The sequence below is a fragment of the Dermacentor variabilis genome, chromosome 2 (assembly GCF_050947875.1).
Source record: "Dermacentor variabilis isolate Ectoservices chromosome 2, ASM5094787v1, whole genome shotgun sequence".
Taxonomy (NCBI): Eukaryota; Metazoa; Arthropoda; class Arachnida; order Ixodida; family Ixodidae; genus Dermacentor; species Dermacentor variabilis.
Window position 1 is genome coordinate 255,549,016 of NC_134569.1, and position 26,657 is coordinate 255,575,672.

General features: G+C 44.5%; 1 protein-coding gene across 3 annotated transcripts in view; it reads right to left on the minus strand.

Annotated features, from left to right (window-relative positions):
* The window catches only part of Atg16 (Autophagy-related 16), a 456,887-nt gene extending 430,803 nt beyond the window's left edge, over positions 1–26,084 (minus strand). For 2 of the 3 annotated variants that reach the window (XM_075682849.1, XM_075682848.1), the window contains exon 1: positions 25,660–26,084. In XM_075682849.1, coding sequence (XP_075538964.1) covers positions 25,660–25,768 — 109 coding nt within the window. In that variant the 5' untranslated portion in view covers positions 25,769–26,084. The remainder of the gene's footprint in view (positions 1–25,659) is intronic. The other variant, XM_075682850.1, reaches the window with a different exon arrangement.
* Positions 26,085–26,657: the final 573 nt, after the last annotated feature.

Below are 26,657 nucleotides of genomic sequence, written 5' to 3' on the forward strand. Positions count from 1 at the left end.
GCTATATTATTGGACACTTGCGCTTTATTCTATGCTTCAGAAATCAAAAGCACATGCATGGCTCTGGAAACATGCTGAACTGCGTATCATGTGTAAAAATGTTTTCGTTTTCGATCCAATTGGTTTTGTTTTGACTGGTTAAATAACAAAGCAGTTGGACAGGAAACCACATAAACGCCTAGCTTTTATCGCAGAAATACATTAGCACTTTGGAAAACATGAATCGCAGGAACAACCGACTTGATAAACAAAATAATGCTTTCTCACAGTTATGGCTGCACTTGTCGTCTGCCACCCATAAATGCCGGCCTATAATCGTCGATGCGCTCACCTATCACCGTTTTCAACATGCTTCGATGAACGACTGCATCCTCACTGCAGATAGAAAAATTCTGATAAATAATTTTCACATTAGCACTTCATGATAAGACGATTTGAATGTTAAGCTTTCAATTGCAAGAGAAAAAATGGGTACCATAAACATTGGTTATCAGTCCCTTTAAGCTGGTTTACCCCCAAATTTCAGATGGCTCACCCCCAAATTTCAGACAGCCCACTTCCAAATTTCAGTTGGCCCAGCCCAAGATTCCAACTTGGCTTATCCCCACGGTTAAGTCAGCCCACCCCCGAATTTCAGTTGGCCATCTCCAAACTTCATGTTGGCCCAACCCTACTATGAGCTTCCCCAATCATTTTCTAAGGAGCCCTATGCATCTCTACGGGTATTCTGCTTTTATTATTTGGGAGATTAAAATTCTTGCTTATCGCTTATAAAGCTACCAATCATCTACATCTATACTGTTTGATTGATTAAATGTCCTAAGTTTGCAAATGACACTTTTTTTTTTTTTTTTTGTGCAGATACAAGGCATTACACTTTTTGCATGACGGGGCTGGGGCACTCGCCAAAGAATGCTTACGCATTAAAAATGCAATGTAGACTAGCTAGCGCCTATCACCCGCCACGGGTGCCACAGGTACACTTTCCATTAATTTTTTCACGACCTGCATTCGTCGTATCTAAGTGACTGATGCTTACATTGAAATAAGCTAGAAAGAAAGTTCCTCTACAAGACATTACCCTATTTCTATATTAAGTAGAACAGACAATGAATCGTAACAATCACAAAAAGTGCAATCGAGAGGCTGTATCTTCACACATAATTGTTCACAGTGGAAAGCAGAATCTAGAGCGCTGCATTTCCGATTGAATAACTGTTGCCGACGTACTAGATGATGAGTACCAGCAGAATTTACAGTATACTGAGGACATCCCCATTTTTATGCAACATACACATTGCCACAGTAAAAATGCCAGGCTGGTAGAATTTTTTTTTAAATGAAGCATTAGGGGATGTTTTGATACAAGCAATAAGAAAGGTGCCTTACCCAGTAAACAACACTGTTCTTTCGGCCAATATTGTGCAGCCACTGCTTCTTGCGCAAGCCGTCACGCTTTCCTAGTGGTATCACAAAGACTGCCTAACCCCTTTCAGGCTTCTTGCTGCAGTTATATGTGCTACAGCAGGGCATGACACTAGCACAACACCACGGGAAACACAGCGTGCAACGTCCGCTGCGCCAAGTCAACAGTTCTACAGAGAAAAATGGCGGCAACAAAAAAGAAGAACACAAGCAAGACGCAAGATCCACGAGTTTCCAAGGGCAACAGCAAGGAGACCAATTGCTGTGCAGAAAAACGGGTGCAAAACTGGCTTCCGTGGAAGGGATAAGCAAGGAGTGAGGAAGAGGCAAGGAGGTCACACGGTGGCACCAGAGTTAAAAGAGTGACGGTACTTTCGAATTATCAAGACACTTTAAATCCACCAAAGGTCTAACTGACCTTGGCGCTGACCCCACGCTCTATCTCCTTGGGACCTTATTCTGGAAAAAATAAGTGAATTACTCGTACGCTTGTGATGAATATTCTATTCTCTTCCAAAGTTCAAGCATCCCAAATTTTGAGAAAAAGGGAAACACCATGTTTCTTACAGCAAGCAGACAAGTACTTCACATTTTGCTGTCTAGAAATGTAGTTTCTTGGTGTGAAACCCATGGTTTTGTGTCGATGATGACGTACAGCCATAGGCACTGACTATAGGGCGACTCCAGGTACGGAGCCCCCTCTGAAGATTTACATGGGTGGGGAGGGGGGACAGAGCACACTAGCAATGCCAAAGCCTAACCCCCCCCCCCCACACACACACACACACCTATAGTGTAATTATCTGAGTTCTGCCACCTGCATCATTTGAGGTTCTTTTTGGTTGCCTCTACATGTTCAGTTAAAATTCTCTTGTGGCTGACAGCTTACTGCATCATTGTTGGCGCGGAAATGCATGGCTTTTAATTCATAGTTTGCCTATAGTTCTGCAAATCCTGAAAGTAGGACAAGTGCATCAGAAGCACCAGCAGCGGCTACCTCAGCCGTATTTTCTCACTTCAACATTTTTTTGAAATTTCCACTGTAAACACCATGCACAGGCACAATATATTTAAATATATACTCAAGACAATGTTTTATTATATCTTTTATAAAGGGAAAACAATTATTTCTAAAGGCATGGATAGCCTATGCCTAGAGAATGAATATGTTGCTGTATCTATGAGCGAGGCTAGCTTAGCAGGTCTCTGAGGAACTATAAGGCATTGTTCGGGATATCATAGGCCTTAGTGAGATTAGAAGACTGGTGAGGCTTATACAGTGCTGACTAATGGCCAAACCTTTTTGCGTAATGAATCCTTACCAACTAGCCCAGCTTTCTGTCGTTCTAAGCTTCATTTCCAGCACTCTGAACCCTTTTCCATGTTCCCCTACTGATCTGCACAATCCTGCTTCGTTAGCTTCCTTAATTGCAATATATGTCTTCTGCGCTAGAACCATGTCGTGGTTTACTTGTAATCATGTAGACCCATTGGAAGTTCAAATCATGTGCGGCTTCCTTCAACCATCAACTGGACATGCCAGGAGGATTGGAGCTATACCTTCCGCTGAATCATGGCACCAAGTTAGGTTCTACCAGAAGTGTTTAAAGGTCCGTTGCAAGGCCCTGGGAGACGATCGTCATTGGAACCGCCTTTACGCCGATTGGAAGAGGTTAGCCGAGCAACACGCGGCTTTCTTGTGGAGGATGAAACTTCCTGAGCTTCAACAAAGTAAGAGGAAACACCTTTCTAATAATTCACCATCAAATAATGTACTGGTTCTTGGAGATGCCATTGTAAGTGATACCCATAGAAAAACCCTTGCTTTAGGTCCCAAGCACTGTTTTAAGCCTAAACTAAAACCCGATGACGTTTTAAGCATACCGCACTGCATAACCAGGTTCGTCCCGGAAGAAGAACGCTCGCACTGTATTTCAGATTGCATTCCAAGCATTAATCAATCAAATTCTCATTTTAAGACATCTGACCCTGTCTGACCGTTAGTTAATTACCTTGTGGAGCATAAACTTAGGCCAGTAATATCTGACAAGGAAGGTTATTTCATAATTATGCCAGATGACATGTTTTCAGAAAAAGCGATTTCAGCCATAGAAAGGAATTTAAAGCCAGTAAAACTCAAGCCCTTGGCAGTTAAGCAATGTGCAGTTGACCTCTTGCCAAGACATAATCTTGATAGGGTTGTCTCTAATGTCAAGAAAGCAAAATCCCTCACCTTTGAACTATTTTTCTCAGCAAAGACCCATAAGCAAGAAATTCCTTTTCATGCTATAGTGTCAGAGAAAGGGACGTGGCAGGTCTGTGTCGCTAGTTGCCTACAGAACCGCTTAGCTTCACTAGTTTTTCCAGACCCCTTTCACTAGCGTAATTCTCAGGCACTAGTTCAATATTTGAGAGAGGAAAATTCTGGTGACTGTACAGCTTTTAGTATGGATATCGAAGACCTGTATTACTCTTTGCCGCATGACAAGTTGCTAAATTCCGTAAATGAATGCATTAAAAAACAAGTGCAAGAGTCGGCTTATATTGACAGATGCAGTGTTTCCTCGGGAGCTTTTCTAGAAATTCTTTCAATGTAGTTAAAGTAGACGCTGACTGGGTGGAGAGATGGCAGGTTTCTGCAGAAATCAGGCATTTGTATTGGCTCAAAAGTTGTCCCTATTCTTAGCGATATTTACCTGAGTAAGGTTGACATCTGCTTAGAGAAAGCCTTAGGTGATTGCGTTATCAAGATATTTCATTACGTTGATGATTACCTCATTTTCTGCAATAGGGAAGAATTCGGTTCCGCTGCTACCTCAGTAAGTGAGCAATTTCAACTTTATGGAGGAGGATTAAAGTTTACCAAGGAATTTCCTCAACTATGCGTATTCAGTTTCTAGACATTTCCTTGGTCTTCGAACAAAATCACGTTTGTTGGCAGTACTCCCCAAGATCTTTGAAGGCGTTGTTAAATTTTTATTCCAAGCATTCCAAAGTAGTAAAAAATGAATTGCCATGTCATGCCTTAAATCTTCTCTCACCAGATCATGCATGCACAAAATGAGCGCCTGTCTTATAGTAGCACAGGTCCGGCACCTTTTAGAAGCAGGTTATCCTAGCGTAGCCGGGGCCACTGTGGCTGAACGCCTAAAGAGGTCGATTTCGAGGGGGACGTACGTGATTACAGAAAGCAGCTATAGCAAAAAAAGAGTAGTGGCTATTCCGTACATTCATTCAGTGTCGCACAGGCTTAAAAAAGTTGCAAGTAGATATGATGTTAATGTTGCTTTCACTACTACTCCCAATAAGCTAGGTAAGATATGCGCTGCCGTGCAGAGGAAAAAGAAGCAGGTAAAAGGCAAAAAAAGAACAGATATTTTTCCTGTAAAGCACAATAAAAAGAACAGTTTTGCTGACTGTCGTATGGGTGTGGTTTATAAAGTTCCCTTTAGCTGTGGCCAGTTTTACGTAGGGCAAACGGGGCGGTGTATCAATCTAGGCTAATGGAACATAAAAGGTCGTTAACCGGAGGATCGCCTTCTAATCTTTCCCTACATTGCCAAGATTGTAACTGCGTGCCAGAGTTAGATGAATGTGTGATATTGTACAGGCACAAGAATGAAGATACACGTCTTATGGTAAAGGCATGGCATATCTATAACGGTGGAAGTGCGTGCATGAGTCAGCCTTCGATTACTTTACATACGGAAGAGATTAAGTGCCTAACAGCTATCTCTCATGTAGACTGGCACATGTACCCGATTGACCCGTGGTGATACCATTCCTGACCTTGCGCAGATGAGTTTTGTGTCTCCTTTCTTTTTTCGCCTCAGTGCTCCCTTCAGTTGATAATCGGTGTTCGTGTTGTCCATTTCTCTTCTCTTGTGTCCTGTCTGCACGCCTCACCTTTGCCTTGCAAGGCCCTTCTGACCTTGCAAGACATGAAACGGAGAAGAGCGGTAGGAGAAGATGGAATAACAGTCTATTTAATCAAAGATGGAGGAGACATAATGCTTGTAAAGCCGGCGGCTCTCTATACAAAGTGTCTGTCCAATGCAAGGGTCCCAGAAAACTGGAAGAATGCAAACATACTAATCCACAAAATGGGAGATATTAAAAAATTGAAAAATTATAGGCTCAATAGCTTACTCCCAGTATGATATAAAATATTCACCAAGATAATCTAAAATAGAACAAGGGCACCCCTGGACTTTAGTCAACCAAGGGAATAGGCTGGCTTCAGGAAGGGATACTCTACAATGGATCACATCCCTGTCATTAATCAGGTAATCAAGAAATTTGCAGAGCACAATCAACCTCTCTATATGGCTCTCATAGATTATGAAAAAGCATTTGATTTAGTAGAGATACCAGCAGTCATAGAGGCATTACGTAATAAAGGAGTACAGACTGCTTATGTAAATATCTTGTAAAATATCTACCGAGATTCCACAGCTACCTTAATTCTACACAAGCAGGAAGATACCTATAAAGAAAGGGGTCACACAAGGAGACACAATCTCTCCAATGATATTCACTGCGTGCTTGGAAGAAGTATTCAAGCTATTAAACTGGGAAGGCTTAGGAGTAAGGATCGACGGCGAATATCTCGGAAACTTTCGCTTTGCCGATGACATCATTCTATTCAGCTACTGCAGATGAGTTACAACAAATGATTGAGGACCTTAACAGAGAGAGCGTAAGAGTGGGGTTGAAGATTACAGTGCAGAAGACAAAGATAATGATAAATAACCGGACAAGGGAAAAAAAGTTCAAGATCACAAGTCAGCCTCTAGAGTCTGTGAAGGAGTATGTTTACCTAGGTCAACTAATCACAGGGAACCCTGACCATGAGAAGGAAATTCACAGAAGAATAGAAATGTTTTGGATCACATTTGGCAGACATTGTCAGATCCTGACTGGAAGCATATCATTATCATTGAAAAGGAAAGTGTACAATCAGTGCATTTTACCGGTGCTGACATATGGGGCAGAGACTTGGAGACTGGCAAAGAAGCTTGAGAACAAGTTAAGGACCGCACAGAGTGATGGAACAAAGAATGCCAGGCATAACGTTAAGAGACAGAAAGAGAGCGGTTTGGATCAGAGAACAAATGGATATAGCCAATATCCTTATTGACATTAAGAGAAAATATGGAGCTGGACAGGTCATGTAATGCGCAGGTTAGATAACCGATGGACCATCAGTGTTACAGAATGGATGCCAAGAGAAGGGAAGCGTAGTCGAGGTTGCCAGATGACTAGGTGGGGCGACAAAATTAGGAAATTCGCAGGCACTAGTTGGAATTGGTTGGCCCAGGACAGAGGTAATTGGAGATTGCAGGGGGAGGCCTTCGTCCGGCAGTGGACATAGGAGATGATGACGATGACTTTGCTTCGAATTGCTTTGCGTGCTTTTCTGACCCTGAAAAATCCTGCAGGCTTCGGTGGCCCCTTCTGCATTCTTTTATGAACAGTGTGTGAAATGCACGTGCATTATATGTCTCAGTATTCCTTTTCTTTCCAGCAGCAATGCTAGCAACTCAGGAAGAAAAAGACATTCTAATAATTTACAACATCTGTTAGGGACGGAAACATCGCACTTGCATGCAGAGGTCATAAATATGTATAATTCACTCGGTGACAGAAATAAGGCCAAGCCATATAAACTCAAAGTCAGAATCATTAGCAGTCATGTGCAGCAGCATCACACTGAGGACTCGCAGTAAAAAACGAAGAAAAAAGTGAGGCTGCAGTTTCGCCAGAAAGGTGAAGCAGTATTGGTAATAGCAAAGTATAAGACTACACGAAGGAAGACTACACCACTGGGAGATGCCAGGTTCTTGGTGGTGCGAGAGGACTCGGGCTGTGAAATGTCTTCTACTATGAGATCTTGCAAATACTCATTCAAGGCCCTCACTTCAGTGAACAATCTTCAAGGTCACAAGAATAACGTTCTTCAAGTGCAACTGTCAATTAAGGTAATATACATGGGGTTCGGAAAGCTAATCCGACCCCAGCCCTCCCTCCCCCACAGAAAAATGAAAACTTTCCACCTATGTATACAGCGCTTTATGGCACCATATATGGCCAAAAGAGCGCCATGCACATGCTGACGAGTTTTCAATGAATCCTTCATAAAATGAAGAAGTGAACTGCAAATTATGGATGTAGCATGACTGTGAAAAGGCCTAAAATCAGTTGCTATAACTTGCATAAAATATGTACATCAGTATTACTGTAATCAGTAATGACTACAGATGTGAGCCACGACCATACATGATTTGTTCTGAAGGATGATGTAATAAAATGCGTAGGGGAAAGCAGCACTGGTGCCTCAACGGGCCCTTGAACACAAGGGCTGCAAGGCACGTGCTCTGCGAAATGCTACCACAGCAGCAGCCTCTGGATAGAAGATGCGCTAAGAGTCTAGGGGGATCTACTGGCATCAAGAACGAACTTCAAAACTAACCTGCGGGCAAAAAACTGTTCTATGCCAAGAAACATTGCCGGGTGGAGAGGGGCGTGTTTTTTTATGCTAAAGGAAAGTACTTTTTTCTTTGAGGTTCACAATCCTGGCACTCTATTAAGACATGAAGTACAGTCAGCATCTTGCCACATTTACTGCAGGTAGGAGATTCATTACCAGTCAAAAGGCAAGAGTGTGTGCCATACATGTGGCCAATCCTAAGGTGGCAAAAGATTACCTCAGTTCGTCGCAGTTTTGTAATGGGTGGCCAATCACCTAACTGTTGCTTAACTACGTAGAGTTTATTAGGTGTTATAGTGTCTCATAAGTGCTGCCATAAGCCCCTAAGGCTTTTCCACAGAACAGGTTTCAAATCTATTGCAGGGACAGCTATAGATGAGGTGTTCCCCTTTCTTGCTAGGGAAGCAGCAATTTATTTGTAAACATGTTGCCCTCAATACCTCTGTGGCCAGGTACCCAGCATAATGTGACACACTGCTGGTTAGACATATATGCCATGCACAGCACTCAATATAACTCACTGAGCACAGGATTTTTGTGTTTACGATGTGACATTAATGCTTTTATGACCTTAAAGGGCTCCTCAACAGGCCATATAGCAAATGTTGGTTATATGCTGGAAGTTTTTACGTGTTTTCTAGGGAGCGTTCTGCCGCAAAATTTTTTTATATCGGCTCATTAATAGCTGAGATAGAAATATTTCAGTGCCACAGACCCATGATTTCAAAAGGCAAGCTCCACTGCATAGCAAGACACTCTTTCCATTCACCCCGTCTAGCCTCCACAGGCGAAATTCCTTCCCTGCATTCTCCCATACCGGACCTTGAGGATCGCGTGACGCATACGTCAGAAGCCCCGCCTTCATTTTTTTTTTCCTATTTTATTTTTTTCGGCGCTGCACCCTTCCACTGACAGCGTTGCGCGCAAGCTGTTGTGATATCTCGTATCACACAGAGCACGATTTTGCATGCTGTACACAAGGACACATTACTAGCGGTACAAGTCAGTGCTACACAAATACTGAGGCAGAACAAGCAGATCGCAGAGCATGATCACGCACTGGAACACGGTAGAAAATGGCATAGTTTCGGTACCTGCACACGTGAATGCATGACTCTGGGAACAAGCAGACGAAGTGGAAGTACATCTCTCTTGCTTTGGTGCGAAGTAAAACAAAAAACACGCTAACATTCCATTTGTGTGTTTTATTATTTCTTTAAACTTCAATTTGTCAATTCAAGCAACAGATCACACAAATAATAGTTGTTTCCTTGAATAATTCTCAAAGTCACGTGTCACCACGAGCGACGTCACACTCCGGACACGACTACGTAGGTGCAGGGACATGACAACGTCACCGTCCAGCTTGCAGTACGGTCGCTGCGAGGGAAAGGGAAAATGGTGTTCGGATTGAAATTTCAAACCTTTCCGCGGCGCATAGCGATGTAATTCTTTGCAAACACGATCGTTAGCGCGCATTGTATGCTCTGCACTTGTCACCTCAAAATGGCCAGGCCTGATGAGGGGCCCTTTAAATATACAGTAAATATAACAGTGTTTTTGAGGGCTTATTTTCCCAATTTATTTCACTGCACACAATAGGGCATAGGCTTCAGCCAGTAATATATTTGTTTCTGGTATCACGACAATCGATTTAGAAAAGGATGGACCGATTGCTGCATAGGACATGCCAGCATGTGTATATGAGGCATCGGTGAAAAATTACAAGCAAGAGTATATTGACTGAAGTTCAAGAAGATGCATTCAGATGTGCACGTCTGGAGCATGCTTTGTTACATCAAAAATGATGTGTCGCATGCTGTAATTTGCCATTGCCATGGCAGCAACAGCTTTGCAGAAGACATTGCACGATGCTCAAGGAGTGCAACACCCATTTCTTCAAAGCTTCCTCACCCGCGTGAAGAGGGTTCCTTTGCCTAGGTCGGTTACGGAAAAGTGTGGCACATGTAATATCATTTATGATGGCGTAACAAAGATATTGGCAGTTTGAATTTACTTCAAGCAAATACACAAAACTAGAGTATGACCTTTGGAGGTTGAGGGACCACTCATTTGACTCTACGTAAAGGCTCTGCACAGGGCTAGTCCTGAAGGCTCCGGCTGCAAGGTGAATGCCTAAATAGTGGACAGGATGCAGCATCTTCAAAGCACTAGGTGCAGCAGATTGATAGACTATTTTCACCACAGTCTATGCGTGAACAAATTAGATTTTTGTATAAATTTAACAAGTAGTTCCTATCCCTGCCCCATATGATGCACAACACAATTTTTAGAATGCTTATTGCTTTTAAACACTTGCCCTTAAGATACTTTATATGGGGAATGAAAGTTAGTTCAGAGTGTAGATGGGTGCCAAAAAAATTTGTGTTCTGTGCTCACTGGTATCTGCTGTCCGTGTAGTTCTACTTTGGGATCTGCTACGAGCCCTCTTTCATGTGAATAGAACACACAAACTTATATTCAAATTTATTTTAAAGCCATTTTCAGTGGCCCATATCGAAACTTTGTTCAGTGCTCCTCAAACCTGTTATAGATGCTGCCATCAGGTGAACGCGGGGCGAGATAGTTCCCCGTGACGGCACGTGGTTGGTGACCTGGCAGCATGTGCTTCTTCTTGTTTAGATAGAATACATCTGAGAGACTATTATACATGTGCTTATGTTAGTCTTCGTCTGGCCGTCTCACTCTTCCCTTCTAGCTACAACATGGTGTCAGAAGAACAGGTGCTACCAGCGGACATCAACTCCTAGTCATCCTCCATGCGAACAACGACACCAACAAGGAAACGCCGGTGAGCTGCTCCTTATACGCACATCTCGGAACTCAAGCAATGCGAGCACTGAACATTCAAAGCCATGGCGTCATTCGTAATTCAACCGTCAGACGCCTTCAACTTTTTATCGCCGAACGAGTCGCTCATGTGGAACTAAAGATTTGAACATTTCCGAACCTCTTCAGGGTTGTGCGTGAAGCCCGAGAAACATCAAGTAGATGCGCTACTCTACATCATGGGCGAGCAAGCCAAAAAAAATCTGTGAACTTTGCTCTCTCTGAAGAGAACTCCAAGAAATTTGATGCAGTTATAGAGCAGCTTGACAAATACTTTATCCCACGACGCAACATTATTTTTGAACGAGCCATATTCAACACCAGAGTGCAACAAGATGGTGAGTCGGACGAAGATTTCGGCTGCGCTTCACACAATTTTGAAAGATTGTGAGTTCGGCTTACTTCGAGAAGAGTTTGTGCGCAACTGCCTGGTAGTTGGAATAGAAGATAAGCAGCTACACACCACAGGCTACAGCTTGACGCAGACCTCACTTTTCAAAAGGCTCTTGAGTCCATCCACCAGATCAAGAGCGTCCGTCAGCAACAAGCCGAGCTCCGCAAGAAAGTGCCATCTGTGAACAAAGTTGCATGCGGTCCCCAAACCAGTTGGCGTACTTCGAAACAGGACAAAAATGGCAGCTATTCACATGGTGGAAACAATCCATCTTCATCTTCCCGTAAAAACAGCATACAGAAACCATGCCGTTGGTGTGATCAAGAGTGTCACCCTTGCACTCTCTGCCCAGCACTCTCAGAAGCCTGCAGGAATTGCAGGGCCATTACGCCTCCGTATGCATTTCACGGAGCCTCGATCGTGTTGAAACCCAACAAATAACTTTAGAAGCAGGATTCCTCTGGGCAATCAAGACGTCGGATGCTGGAATGTGCGAGGCAACAGTCTTGGTTCAAGGTGAGCCAGTAGACTTCAAAATTGACACTGGTGCAGACGAAACTGTCCTCCCAAAGCAGATATTCCAGACACTCAAGGACATATTTTTCCTTTCAGCTCCTCCTTTCCAGCTACATGGTCCAGATGGAAAGCTTCTTCCAGCCGCAGGAGCAGCACAACTTGATCTCATCTACCATGACTACTTGGGATGGCTATGTCATAGATAAGGTCTGCACTGCATTGCTAGGCAAGGCAGCAATCAGAGAACTCCAGATGTTAACATATTTAAATGCCATTGCTGAGAAAGTGAACTTGAAAGAAGAATTTGCAGCTTTGTTCCAGGGACTCAGCAAGCTGCACAGAGAACACCAGATTCAGCTGCAAGCAGGAGAGAAGCCTTTCACACTCAACTCTCCGAGGTGCATCCCAACTCCTTTATGCTAAAGACAAAGTTGGAACTACAAAGAATGCAGAAAATCGGCATCATATCACCTGTTGATGAGTCGAGCGAACCATTTGGAATTGCGTCTGCTCCTGAACACTTCCAGAAACAGATGTCATGCATTTTACAAGGCCTCAACAGGGTTGTCTGTCACATGGACGACATCCTTATCTGGGATTCGAACGAGCATGAGCACAATGGGACACTCAGAAATGTGCTTCAGCTACTCGTCAAGGCTGGAGTGACAATGAACAAAAGCAAATGTGTGTTTAATGTCCAGCGCTTTACGTCCCTTGGACACTGGCTTGACAAAGATGGAATATGACCCGACAAAAAGAAGGTTGAAGCCATTCTGAAAATGGAGAACCCAAGAAACAGGACTGAGCTGCAGAGAATTCTCGGCATGGCAACATACCTCACCAGATACATTCCCAATCTCTCCGAAGTCCAGCAACCACTTTCTCTTTTGCTGTCAGAGAAACAAGAGTTCACTTGGGATGCTCCACAACAACTGGCATTCAACAGATGGAAGTCTATGCTCTCGTTGCCGACCTGACACCCAGATTGCAGAGGCTAACGATGAGAATGATGCGATACCAGTGCGAGATTGCATACGTTCCAGGCAAAGACCTTCTAGCCGAATACACTCTTTCCAGAGCGCCTCTATGAAAAACAGAAGAGACAGAGCTTGAAGAAAACGTGGAAGCTCTCTTTGAAAACATCTATTCCCATAAAGGAACACTGCCTTCAATGGCTAAAGGCATCTCAACAAATAGACCCTGTTTGTGCACAATTTCGGCGGTTGAGCAATAAAAAATGGCCCTCCAGGCGAAATTTACCAGCGGACCTAAAGCCCTTCTACAAGCATCGACACCAGCTCACTCTGGAGAATGAATTACTCCTCTACACTGCTCGAGTTGTAGTCCTGGCTTCTTGCCAAAGAAAAGTCCCATGACTCCTACATGAAGGACACTTGAGCATAATAAAGACACTTCCTCAAGCCAGAGATTGTGTCTGATGGCCCACTATAGAAGCCGACATACCCTCCCTGGTGAAGCAATGTCCGCAATGCGTCGAAACAAGAGTTAACAGGAAAATGCCACTAATAGGCTTCGAATTTCCAAAAATACCCCGGCAACTCATTGCATTGCATTGCATTTTACTTTAAGAGCCAGTGGTGGTTGATAGCTACTGACTATTATTCAATATACCCTGAACTTGTTCGGCTGGAGAAGCTCACGTCTGCGGCTGTAGTCAACCACTGCAAGTCATATTTTACACGCCACAGAATGCCTGATGAAGTGGTTTCCAACAATGGCCCACAGTTTTCTTCGACTGAGTTTTCACTCTTCGCTCAAGACTATGGTTTCAGGCATATTACATCTAGCCCTCACTATCCTCAGAGTATGGTCGCCGACAGATTTTTCGGACTCCAAAAATTCGGACATGCTCGATTATTCGGTCTGCTTCGCGGCACCGCCATTCTCCCCACAGACCATAATGTATAACAACTGCCGAAAGTTCGGACACCTTGCAACTTCTTGTCTGATTTTTCGGACGCTCCTTGAGCCAACTTGATCAAGAGCACCATGCACCAACTCTGACCGGTGCATGATTCGACTTGTTGCACGCCATTGTTGTTTTGAACGGAGCCTCCTTGCTGCCCCACGAAGTGGCGCTACTGCAAATCCCCGGTCATCATCGCTTCTGCCTGGTTCGATAGAGTGGCTACAGCAGTTCCGGTCTCAGCTTAGTAAGCCATGTCAAGACAAAAGACAATCCAGCAGCTGATTTGTTTCTTCGTGCACGACACTGCGCGTAGGCCACACTTTTCGTTTCTGCATCTGGTGTCGACATGACGGTGTTTGCTTTGTGTGCCCTGTCGAGGTTCCAGTGATCCAACGCATCATACGGAAACATCGCCTCAAGTGCCTAATGGCGCCGACAGTGCCCGCGCCGACTGCGCTGGGGAATGCCGGCAAGCACACCGTTTATAAAGCTTTTTTAGTTTCGAAGCTGCTCCTCCCAAACCGGGCGCTTTTTGCACCCAGGCACTGTCGAACTTTGCGCTACGCTAGCCACGCTGCCGTGCAGCAACGCTGCTGACGCTGCAGTAGCCGTGAGCATTTGCATCGCGTTTTCTTGTCGAGTGGTCCTGATTTTTTCCCTGTAAGTGTGTGTGCATTACCGTGCGTAGTGCACAAGTTGCACTTCAGCATCTTTCGGTGTATGGTATGGTGTGGTCGGTGTGGGCGCTCATGTTGCCCTTGGGGCCTGCAAGTATACAAGTATTTATAGCCTGGGCTGCCGCTCTTGAACGCCAGATATTTTTATTTTTTGCTGTCAGAAGGTAGGTGGTGTGTGTGATTTATCTTCATTACAATGTGTTAGGACTGGGCAACCAAATGCCAACGTGCCAATGATACCCACTGGTACATTTCGGCAAGCCGGGATATACCAGTGGGTATCGGTGCAGCACAAAAAGGCACATCTCTCCGCCGACCGACCCGCTTCTCCTTGCAAAGTGGTAGAGTGATACCCTGTGCAGACAAAGTGTTGGGGAAAACATCCAAAGTGTGCGACATCCACTTGCAAGAAGAGGACATTGTGAAGTCGTATAAACATATAATCAATGGAAAAGTGATTGAAATCGAGCGCGGAGTATGGTCTCTCAGGAGCTCGTTGATGCAGTTCCTACCATATTTACCAATCTCCCGCAGTACTTATCCTCAATTTGTAAAGAGAGAAAATATTCGAAAAAGAGAGCAAGTGTCGCAACAAACACAGGGGCAACTCAGAGCGACGCTGCAGAGGACAAGAGCAAACGGAGCCCGTCAAAATCAGCTGTTTGAATGTTAATGAGTTGGTGGAGTCTTTGCGGTCACAATTGCCTCGATAGTGGAGATCGGCAGCTCTAGAAGACGAAAATGGACAGCGATCACAGATTGTTTTTTTATGAGGCAGAAATGGAGGGAGTGGTATACACAATATTGAAAAGTGTCATAGTTCGCAAAGACATGAGCTATGTAGTATCTGCCTGCGGAAAACTGGTTCAGACGTTGCCCATGGATATGGAAATCACTTAAAATCACATAAAATGATGAACGTGACCTCCTACATGAAGTGCAAAAGGGATACAATGGCTTCACAGGACTCGCTACTTCCTGAAGCAATGATTGCGATAGAACGCGAGTTTGTGACTGCCAGCCTTGTTTGTCCTTCAAGGAAACTGTTAAGCTGCGTGAAAAGCATAGAAGAGACTGTTGTGCAAGCATAAAAAAAAGAAGCCTTTGGCGACCTTTTCTGGAGAATTTTAGATGCCCTTAATTGCCAAGACAGGGAACTGTATCGGTTTCCCAGAGCATAGCAGTGATTTCACAGCACAGATTGTAAATTTCTATTTGGTCCCACAAATGCATTTTTTTACCTGAAAGAAGAGCCAGGAGAACGACAGTGCCAATAGAGCTCGGAGGGAACATAAGAAAGCTAAGCTCGTGTGAATGGTAAATGAAGTGAAAAGGAAGGCCTCTGAAAGTGTGTGAAGAGTTTTAATAAACTATAATACGGAATCAGGGTGTAGATGAGCCATATGTAAAAATACTGGAAGATATCTATAGCGGCTCCACAGCCACCGTAGTCCTCCACAAAGAAAGTAACAAAATCCCTATAAAGAAAGGCGTCAGACAGGGAGATACGATATCTCCAATGCTATTCACAGCATGTTTACAGGAGGTATTCAGAGGCCTGGAGTGGGAAGAATTGGGGATAAAAGTTGATGGAGAATACCTTAGCAACTTGCGATTCGCTGATGATATTGCCTTGCTTAGTAACTCAGGAGACCAATTGCAATGCATGCTCACTGACCTGGAGAGGCAAAGCAGAAGGGTGGGTCTGAAAATTAATTTGCAGAAAACTAAAGTATTGTTTAACAGTCTCGGAAGAGAACAGCAGTTTACGATAGGTAGCGAAGCACTGGAAGTGGTAAGGGAATACATCTACTTAGGGCAGGTAGTGACCACGGATCCGGATCATGAGACTGAAATAACCAGAAGAATAAGAATGGGCTGGGGTGCGTTTGGCAGGCATTCTCAAATCATGAACAGCAGGTTGCCACTATCCCTCAAAAGGAAAGTGTATAACAGCTGTGTGTTACCAGTACTCACATATGGGGAAGAAACCTGGAGGCTTACGAAAAGGGTTCTGCTGAAATTGAGGACGACGCAACGAGCTATGGAAAGAAGAATGATGGGTGTAACGTTAAGGGATAAGAAAAGAGCAGATTGGGTGAGGCAACAAACGCGGGTAAACGACATCTTAGTTGAAATCAAGAAAAAGAAATGGGCATGGGCAGGACATGTAATGAGGAGGGAAGATAACCGATGGTCATTAAGGGTTACGGACTGGATTCCAAGGGAAGGGAAGCGTAGCAGGGGGCGGCAGAAAGTTAGGTGGGCGGATGAAATTAAGATGTTTGCAGGGACAACATGGCCACAATTAGTCCATGACCGGGGTAGTTGGAGAAGTATGGGAGAGGCCTTTGCCCTGCAGTGGGCTTAACTAGGCTGATGATGATGATGATGATGAATATGCTAATACAAGTCCATTAAAAACGTCTCTGTAATGTTCTTATTTTATAACTACGTACCAGAGGTAGCAGAGCAATGTCAGCATGATATCCATTGATCAGGTAGCCCTCTATATATATGCCTTGAAAACTAAGAAGTCGCTTTATGGAACCTCCCTAGACAACCCTGGAGGGCATATCTCGTCCTTAATAAAATCGGGGGAAATGTTCAAGCTTTGTTGCTTTAATTTTTGTAAATCCTGACTTGAGCGATTTCGCATTGGGAAAACAGGAATAAAAATTACTCCCGAACAGTGCGATTGATACGGAGAGATAGTGTCGCCTTTCAAGTGCAAGAGCGAAGTAAACTCCTAATTTCGCCATACAGATGCGAAAGGTATGAAACGCCAGCACCGAGATGCACAGACAATCGATTAGATTCACACAAGTTATATGATTGTTTATAGATGTTTTGATCAATAAACATTGATTCATATGCCATATATACGACAGCGTCGTTTTCTACAGCAGGTTTAAAATGCTTGAACGCATTAAAAACCAAAAGCGTGAAATGCACACACACGAAAGTGACTATTCTGCCGAAAATGAAATGTAATCGCCATGCCCACCTTTTTATAAATCACTGATCGTTTTCCGCATACGTGGACTAACTCTTAAAATGTGTACAGCGCAGATAATGATGCCGTGAAGCATGAGCAATGCCTTCAGTTAAGTGCCGTGCGAAAGCACAACGGAACACTATACGCCTGTAGCAGACGACGCACTTCCTTGGCGCAACCTTAGACAGCAGCGCTGCTGTGGCGGGTACAAAGGCGGGCCACATACTCGCTGCGGGTGTCGCGAGGAGATGCGGAACTGAAAAGGATCTATAAACAGTGGGCAAGCGGGTGCCAGGAGGCCTAGGATTTCTCGCCTCCCGATGTGCTCCCTACTGACGCTGAAAATGTTCTGCCGAGATCTGCGCAGTGGTTGCATTGCGATTCCGGGCACCGTCTCATTTGACAGTTTCACAGGTGCTGACACTGCTGCACTGACATGCGCAGAACTCGACGACGGCGAGATCATTCATCAGGTTTCTGCTGCACTGCCGGACGATGACTCCGAGCTGGAAGATGACGCACCATGTGCTATGCTGCCGTCGCATGCGGAGCGTGTACAAGCAGTGACTGTGCTTTCAACCGCCTAAAGTGACCATATGACCCTCTCCGAGATTCAGGCTTATCTGATTGCGCATAAACGGAACAGCGTGCAACGGCGCATTCACGATTTCTTCAAGCTTACTGCTGAGCCCGAATAAGTGCATGGAAATAAAGGATTTCTTTTTTTCTTAATCTACTCTTTCGGACACCTGTTTATTCAGACATTTCCGTAGCCCCCGTGAGGTCCAAATAAACAGTCGGCGACTGTAATGAACTTGCTGAGGTTGCAGTAAAAATCATCCAAGACTTCCATCAGAAAGATGAAAGACCCTTAACCAACGCTTTTAGCTGACAGGTAGACTCCTTTGAAGAATGGGTATAGCCCTGCAGAACTACTCATGTGTCATTGGCTAAGAACCAAGCTTCTTCAGGAACCAAGCTTCTTCTTAGTTCCACCAAGCTGACACCTTGACCGCCGCATCAAGAGAGCCTTCGTAACTTCGAAAAACAATACTGGAAACGTCAAAGGAAAGACTTCAACAGACGTCATGGGATCCGCAACCTGCCGGAGCTTTTCTGTGGAGATGGCATCTGGTTGACAGACCTCAAGCACGAAGTGACAGTACAAGCCCCAGCTGACAAACCTTGGTCCTACTGGCTTAACACCGACACTGGTGCTATATGCAGGAATAGGACCCAGCAAGTTTAGTGCCCCATTGCTAACACCAACGCAGAAAGTGCCAGTATCAAAGAAGGTGCTGCAGACGCTCTTTCATGTTACTGAGACACTTCCCACATGCCTACTAGATGTGGGAGATGTGTGAAGCTGCCTGCTGCAACGAACTTTGTTTGCTCTATTGGGAAATGTTGTACATGCTGCCATCTGGTGAAACCGGCACTAGGTAGTTCCCCATGATGGCACGTGGTCACCAATCTAGCAGCCCATGCTTCTTATTTAGATAGAACACGTCTGAGAGACTATTAAGCATGTGGTTATGTGACCCCTTGTCAGCCGTCTTGCTCTTCCCTCCTGGCTACAACAGAACCTGTCGTTCCCACACCGTAAGGTTACAGGATTTGTAACCTATCTGTAAGTTGTTGACGCACATGGAATAAAATATGGCTGAAGGCAATGATGTTTGTAGTGAATTCATCTTAGCTATGAGAGCAGACAGGTGAGCGCACCTCTCTAAGGTACCCCAGTTTTTTAGGAATGGACGGGACAGTGCATTACCTATTTTGACCTGGAAAGCACAACTGCGCAAGTAACTTTTTATAATGTTTCCCATGTTCCCGCGGATACTCATTGCTGACAGGTCTCGCAGGATTCTATAATTCCACATTCTTTTTCCACATCTTGAAGCACAGATAATTGTTTGTGTATGAATGTATCACGAACGTTTCTTTTGAAGTGCATGAGATGGTTGGTTATAGATAGACCGACCTTCTCTAAAACCACATTGATAAGGATCAAGTAGTCTGTTAGATTCCAAAAGAAAATATAGAAGACAATGATTAATAATTTCTTTGAATAATTTGCAAAGGCAACTCACGAGCACAATGAGGTGATAACTTGCCACAGGGGAGGGGTCTTTCCCATTTTAAAACCAGAACGACAATGGCTTCCATCCATGCAGGTGGTATCCAGCAGCCCATATAGCATTGTAATGTGCCAATAGTGTCCCTTGAGTATTGTTGTGAAAGTGCTTAATCATGTCGCACATGATTCTGCCAGGTCCGGGTGCAGAGCTAAGACAAGCAATCAAAGCTCTCAGCTCGGCGATACTAAAAGGGAGCTTATAAGGTTTGTTATGTCTACAACTGCAGTCAACTGCCTTGTGTTCTACTATTTCTTTGTGGTTAAAGAATGCCTTGGAATAGTAGACTGAACTGTATATGCGCTCGAAGTGTTCGACTAGGGTTCTTTTATTACTATTTTATGGTGCAAGCGCTATAACATCAACCAAGGGTAACAGCTGGGTTTGCTGGCCATTAAGTCTTTTCAGACCATTCTAAACTTTCGCCTCCTGCGTGTAAGATTATATGCTTGAGAGAAACCTCCCCCAGCTTTCCCTCTTTGCCTGTCTCTGCGTCCGCTTTTCCCATGACTTGACGTGCTTAAACTCAATGAGGCTTTCCACACTTGGAAATTGGCACAACATGCTCCATGCTTTATTCTGTTTCTTCCGCACCTGCTTGCAGTCATTACTGCATCAGGGAACCCATCTTTTATATAAGCTGTCCTTTGTTTGCATCTATAATAAAAGCAATAAAATACACTATGGCGTCGTCTATGCCAAAATCCCAGATAAAATATGGTGTTACACATGTTGGTTCTTTAAAACACAACCAATATTCTAATGGTAGTTTCCATCTAAGGACATACGAAGGACAGTCTTCTTGCCTTAACAAGTTTAGCTTCACAGGGAAGTGGTCACTTCCAAACAAATAGATTTTTGATGACATTTGATTTTTGAAAAGAGCCACTGAGCCAATCGTTAAATCTATAGAGGAAAAGGAATTGTGATGGATGCTGTAGTAAGTTGGCTTTATTTTACTGAAGAGATGAGCACTGGAATTCACTAGAAAGTTTTTTAGGTCGGCCCTTTGAGTCCTGTCTCCTGACAGACCGTTGTAGGCATTAAGGTCACCAACAACAAAAAAAGGTTCTGGAAGCTGATTAATTAGCCTATATAATTTTGTCTTGCTGAGGTGGTAATCTGGCAGAATGTAAAAACAGCTGATAGTAACCAATTTATTGAATAGAATTACTCGTATTGATACTGCCTCGAGGGGCATCTTAAGGGCTAAATGCAAACAACCTACAGTCCTGTTGACAATTTTTGCCATGCCGCAGGATGGAGTGTTAGCATTATCACAATGTTTGCGGAATATGGCATTATGCCGGAGAAAATTCATTTACATGGGTTTTAAATGTGTCTCTCGAACACACAGCACCGTTACATTATACTTATGTAGGAAGTCTTTAATGTCATGGAGATTGTGGAGGAAACCTCTGAAATTCAAGTACAATACATGTATACCCATGTTGAAGGTGGTTTTTGTGCCGTGTGTTTAAGAGAGAGGAGTTAACTCACAGAGGTCTCTCCGGGTGCCGTGATGTGAGGTTTGCATTTTTTTGACCAACACCGCTCCTTCGTAGCTGCGCCGTTGAGCTGGGAGTCGTGTCCATAACCTCTTGCAGCTGGACACCCAGTCTTGCGAGCGGTTTCTTCGCAGGGAAGGCCTCGTCTTGAGACAAAACCCTTGAGGCCACCAGCCCAGACGTTGATGGGCGGAGCAGCACTAGCTGCCCATCAACCTCCAGGCAGATGGCATCACCGCCAGCTCACTGTGTGTGGGCCGGACAGCCGCCGGGGGCTATGGTGCGCTGCCCCTTGACTTGCCACCCCAGCAAAGCTGTCCTTCGGCAGGTACGACACCTGCCTTCATGTCTCTTTAAATTAAATATTCACTTTTACTTTGATAGATAAGATTTCTTTTTCTTTTACGCATAATGGGTAGCACTGGGAATATGAGGCATGCTCCCCATCACAGCCCACACAGCGGAGAGCATTTTCACAATTTTCAGGAGTCTTCGTGAGCATTGCCTCTTGCACTTGTTTGGCGGCCTTGGCAGTTCTGTAAACTGTGGCCAAATCGCTGGTAGTTCAAGCATCGCAGAGGATTTGAGACGTACAGTCCGAGCTGGATCTTCATGTATTCGGCCTTGTTTGTCTTGGGCAGCACACTTGAGCCGCACGTGAGAATAAGGCGCGCTGTCTGGATTTCTTTACCATTGTGCCTCATACTAATTAGTTTCACATTGATCCCATTTCGATCTTTCCAGCTTCCAGAAGTTCGGCCTCTGTCAACTCCACGAAATCATAATTGGAAGTAATGTGGATGGTGTTCATAGTTTGGTGGGCGGTGACAGTAACTGCAATGCCCCCAAAAGAGAAGTTTCTGTAGCTTCCCATACTGTTTTTTCAAGAGTTCCAAGAAAAAGTCACCACTAGCTAGCTTTGTAAACAGGGCCTATAGCATCACTTAGATATTTCGCAATAAGGAAATGTGAAATGACTATTGCGCTCTTTTCTGGTTTTTTCAGAATGTGCCACATGATACCTGGGAAAGTTTTCTTGGTGGTGGCCAAAGAATTGACATACTTCGGTCCGCCCTCGTTCGTGAGGGCGATCAGGGAGTTTGCGAAAAAAAACTACACATAAAGAATCCAGTTTTCGGCAGCAATGCCAGCCACCCACTATGGAGCCCAAAGAGGGGACACCACAGAATATGTAAAACAGGTCCTGCAAGCACCAGCTATAGGTTTGGCTACCCACACAAGATTAATCATTGCCGCCTAGGAAATCAGAAGGGAAGTGAGTAGAAGACAGGAAAGATTGAAAGTGAGAGAGAAAAATTAAGCTTGAAGAGGAGGACAGGAAAAGACTGCCAATTTCCTCCATATGTGTCAGTCTGGAGGCACCGTGTATGTGAAGCAGAGGCCAAAGAGGTGTGTTGCCTCAACTGGGTGTTTGGACCTTTAAGGCAGGGGGGGCCGCCTTAAAGGTCCAAACACCCGGGATCTCCCTTTCCCCAGACATAGCTAAGTCGCATACGGCTATACATGGGAGCGCCCAACCTTCATGTGCTCAGGTACGTGGTGTCACAACACACGAAACACCTGCTGACACAGATGCCCCTGCGAGGACAGTGTTGTGTTCAGTACCAAAATGCTACAGCCATTGAGCGACCGGGGCACATAAACAGGCTAGCAAGGGGAGAACCTACCATTTCGTGTTCACTACTCAATGTGACCTTATTTCGGCAGGAGTAAACGGCCACAGGGATCCCACTTGGGAATCGAGTCACTGGAAAGGAAGCAGAGCCTGTTCAGCAGCCAATGGCTAAAGAGTGGCTGCAGATTTTCCCAGGCAGCCACATGTGGGTAGGCCACAGTTAGTGGCCACTTATGCCGGAACATAATTTGTCAGGAACTTGAACCCAGGAATGCAGCAAGACCACTTTCCGATCTCCCAACAGGCTGGCCAGAGTGCAAAGTTGGAGTAATGCGATGTTTCAATATACAATCAACATAGTGCAGTAACTGTGGTAGAAATTAGTGGGCTGAACTTCAGTCTTTGCTTGAGAGAAAGATGTTTTCTGAAATATTTAAATTACAGCAATACATTACCAGTTCCCAAGCTCAAGTGTAAGATATCAGTTGCGTAATCTGCTGATGGCTGCCTGATTCAGAACCATGCCACTCATTCCATACTAGCCAATTATTTTCATACATCCAGTGTAACAGCAATGAAAGCCAGTTTATTATTGTCTCATGTATCGCTACCCAGAAAAGCTGTTCGCTATGCATAATTCACAAAGTGTACCATCATCTACATGCTGAGCTCATCCTTGCACCTACGTACCTTCCATCACAGGTTGACCACGTTAGTAAAGTTGGGTGCACATCCTCTCGCACAAACACACTTCTACACTGTTTCATACCGAACACCTCCCGTGACTGAAATCACCTTGCCGCCAATCTCATTTCCATCAGCGATCATGCTTTGTTCAATTTTTATTTGCATTTTTTCATTGTAACTGTGCCACATAGCCCGTCATTTTGTTTTTATCACAGTTTTTTGTTTTATCGTTATTTCTTATTGTATTCTGCATTAATGGTTCCTGCATTACAGTTTCTTTTGTACAACTCTGTATATCTTACCATTCTTTTGTAACCACTCTCCTCTACAATGCATTTGCATTTGAGGGTATTTGAAATAAATAAATGAATAATTCCAAAATGGCTACAAAAACTTCCAATTTGTCTCACTCTACCACTGGGGAACTATGGCAGTTAAAGAAATAGGGGATATAAATTTGCTATTTTCATGAGCAACGCATATTTTCATGCATTGTGAACCTGTTCTCTACACAGTGTAAGCCAGAGCATGCAGCTTGCACTAAGATTGCATGGTGGGCCCCATGCACTAAGATTCCACGAGTCTTAGAAAAATAAATAGAAAGGGGTGGTGTGCACCTTCCCATGCTAAGAGTAAATGCCTAAATGAGTTCACCCTACCCTTCTTAAGGTTTGTTTGATTGAGAAGATATGCGCAGCACCACAAACGAAAAGGTGAAGGGGGTGGCAGTTATGGTTTGCCAGGCTGCAGTCACTCACTCCATGGTTCAAAGGTGCACTGCACAGCGGCAACACCTTGCCTTGCACCCAATTCAACCAAGCATGGGGATGCAGGGTGCACTACTTCCCCCTAGGGGAATTGAACGTCTAGGTGCAGAGAAACTTGGCTGAATTGAATAAACCTTTAATTTTGGACAAATTGAAGCAACGAAAGAATTTATGTTGGCCGATACAAAGCCATGGTAGTCTGCACAAGGTGGCCGATGTCAATCCCCTAGCACGATACAAGCTGTACTGCTCAAGCAAAGCTTGGTTCACCACCATATCTCTTGCCAAGGTTGAGCTGGAAGAGCTTTTCTTATTGGACTGTTAACTTTATCACATCTAATTTGCCGGTGTACAAAAAAAGTGCTTTTTGAATCCACAGCTTGTATAAGTTGAAGTTATGGCCTGTTAGGGAGTACGTCATCATCAGCTTGGTTACGCCCACTGCAGGGCAGAGGCCTCTCCCATACTTCTCCAACTACCTCGGTCAATTGTGGCCATGTCATCTCTGCAAACTTGTTAACCTCATCTGCCCACCTAACTTTATGCCATCCTCTGCTTCGCTTCCCTTTCCTTGGAATCCAGTCCGTAATCCTTAATGACCATCGGTTATCTTCCCTCCTCATTACATGTCCTGCCCATGCCCCCCATTTCTTTTTCTTGATTTCAACTAAGATGTCATTAACTCGCATTTGTTCCCTCACCCAATCTGCTCTTTTCTTATCCCTTAACATTACCCCCATCATTCTTCTTTCCATAGCTCGTTGCGTCGTCCTCAATTTGAGTAGAACCCTTTTCGTAAGCCTCCAGGTTTCTGCCCCGTAGGTGAGTACTGGTAAGACACAGCTATTATACACTTTTCTCTTGAGGGATAATGGCAACCTGCTGTTCATGATCTGAGAATGCCTGCCAAACGCACCCCAGCCCATTCTTATTCTTCTGATTATTTCAATCTCATGATCCGGATCCGCAGTCACAACCTGCCCTAAGTAGATGTACTCTCTTACCAATTCCAGTCCCTCGACAGCTGTCGTAAATTGCTGTTCTCTTCCGAGACTGTTAAACATTAGTTTTCTGCAGATTAATTTTTAGGCCCACTGTGTACTTGAAGCAGCTCTATGTTCGCTTTTCAATGTATTTATTTTCTCGACAAGCTGGGCGCTACGGCACACCGTACCCAAAAAAAAAAAAAAAAAACACTGTGATAAGCATACTAAAAATGCCATAATTCAGACTGGTTTGTTTAAGATCGTAAGCTTTCAGACAGCTGTGTTTCTGCTGTAGGCTGCAACAATTTTCACCAAAAAGGAGCAGCTGTAGCGTAGCTTTCGTTTTGCAACCTGGCAGAAAATTAGAAGAGATGCCTATGTCATTGATAGTGAGCTCCCTGCAGAGCCACGAATCAAAGCAAATGCAGAAGCAGTGATTTGCTTTAGCAAACTCAAGCTAAGTCAATCTCTGTATGCACTTGCTCAGCAACTCAGTCGCCACCTGAACGACGCATGTATGGAACGTTCCACTCGATGCGTGCAAGAACGAACGCGTTTCCATATATTCCTGCGCACATTTTACTAGCGCGGCACGCTAGCCGAGCAATGCGCAACGGTACTGCTGAAACATTGGGCAGACCGCATGCAATCACTCACTGAACACAATGATGTCTTCGAACTGCTTGCACTGCGTGTCGTTTCTGTCCTGCAGTGATTTCAGGATTTGCTTCCTCCAGTCCACAAACGCGCTTCCTTGAGTTGCCATTGCAAGGTTTTAAGGGACAGCGGCCAGCGTTGAAAGAAAAGAATGTTCACATGGCTCGCCGGATCCCTTTCAAAACCCGACTGGCGAGACTGCCGCTCCAACCTAAGTCAAGGTTTCACGAGGACATGTCCGACCGTTGCTGGGAGAAGCCTAAAGCGCCCATGAACGCGCAAACATGCGAACAAAAACGCATTTTCAGTGACACATTGCGGCAACGCAAAGCAGGCGATTAGATTAGGTAGGCCATCGGGTAGGCGAGCTCGCGCGCCGTGGAGGACTAGGCCATACCAGGCCCCGCACACTCTCAAGTTCAACAAATGGCCACAGAGGGCGAAAAATCAATCGAGGCGCGTTTCAGGGTAAGCGCGCAAGTGGAGCTACTGTAATTTGGACACATACCTTACTTTGTTCTTTCTCTGCTAGGGGCGTTGAACATGCTAATTTTTTTACTTTACACAAACCATTGACATAAACAATCGAGGTGTCTAAGGATGTTTTTTTACCTCAGGCAAATAGGCAGTTGATTTTTTTTAAATTTCATTATTGAAGCTGCTTTTTAGTCATAGCGTCAAGGTTTTTGTACTTGATCAACCACCGACAGCCTATTGGTATCGATGTGTTTCCTGGCCGTTCAAGGCAGAAGCCGAGACGGACGGATGCCGACAGCTAAGTTCTATTTCTATTTTTATTTCTAATTGCAGCGGCGGGAAATCTGAATGGAGATAGAGCCAGCGTAGAAACGTAGGTTGCAGAGAATTGGAGCGCTGCGAAGCCAGGAGAACACTTAGCCAAAGTAGGGCGATAAAGTAGGTCGTGGCCAACACATAACAGTTAGGACTAAAGGTTTAATAGTTAGGGCTAAAAGTAAATGTGGGGTTCATCAACATGC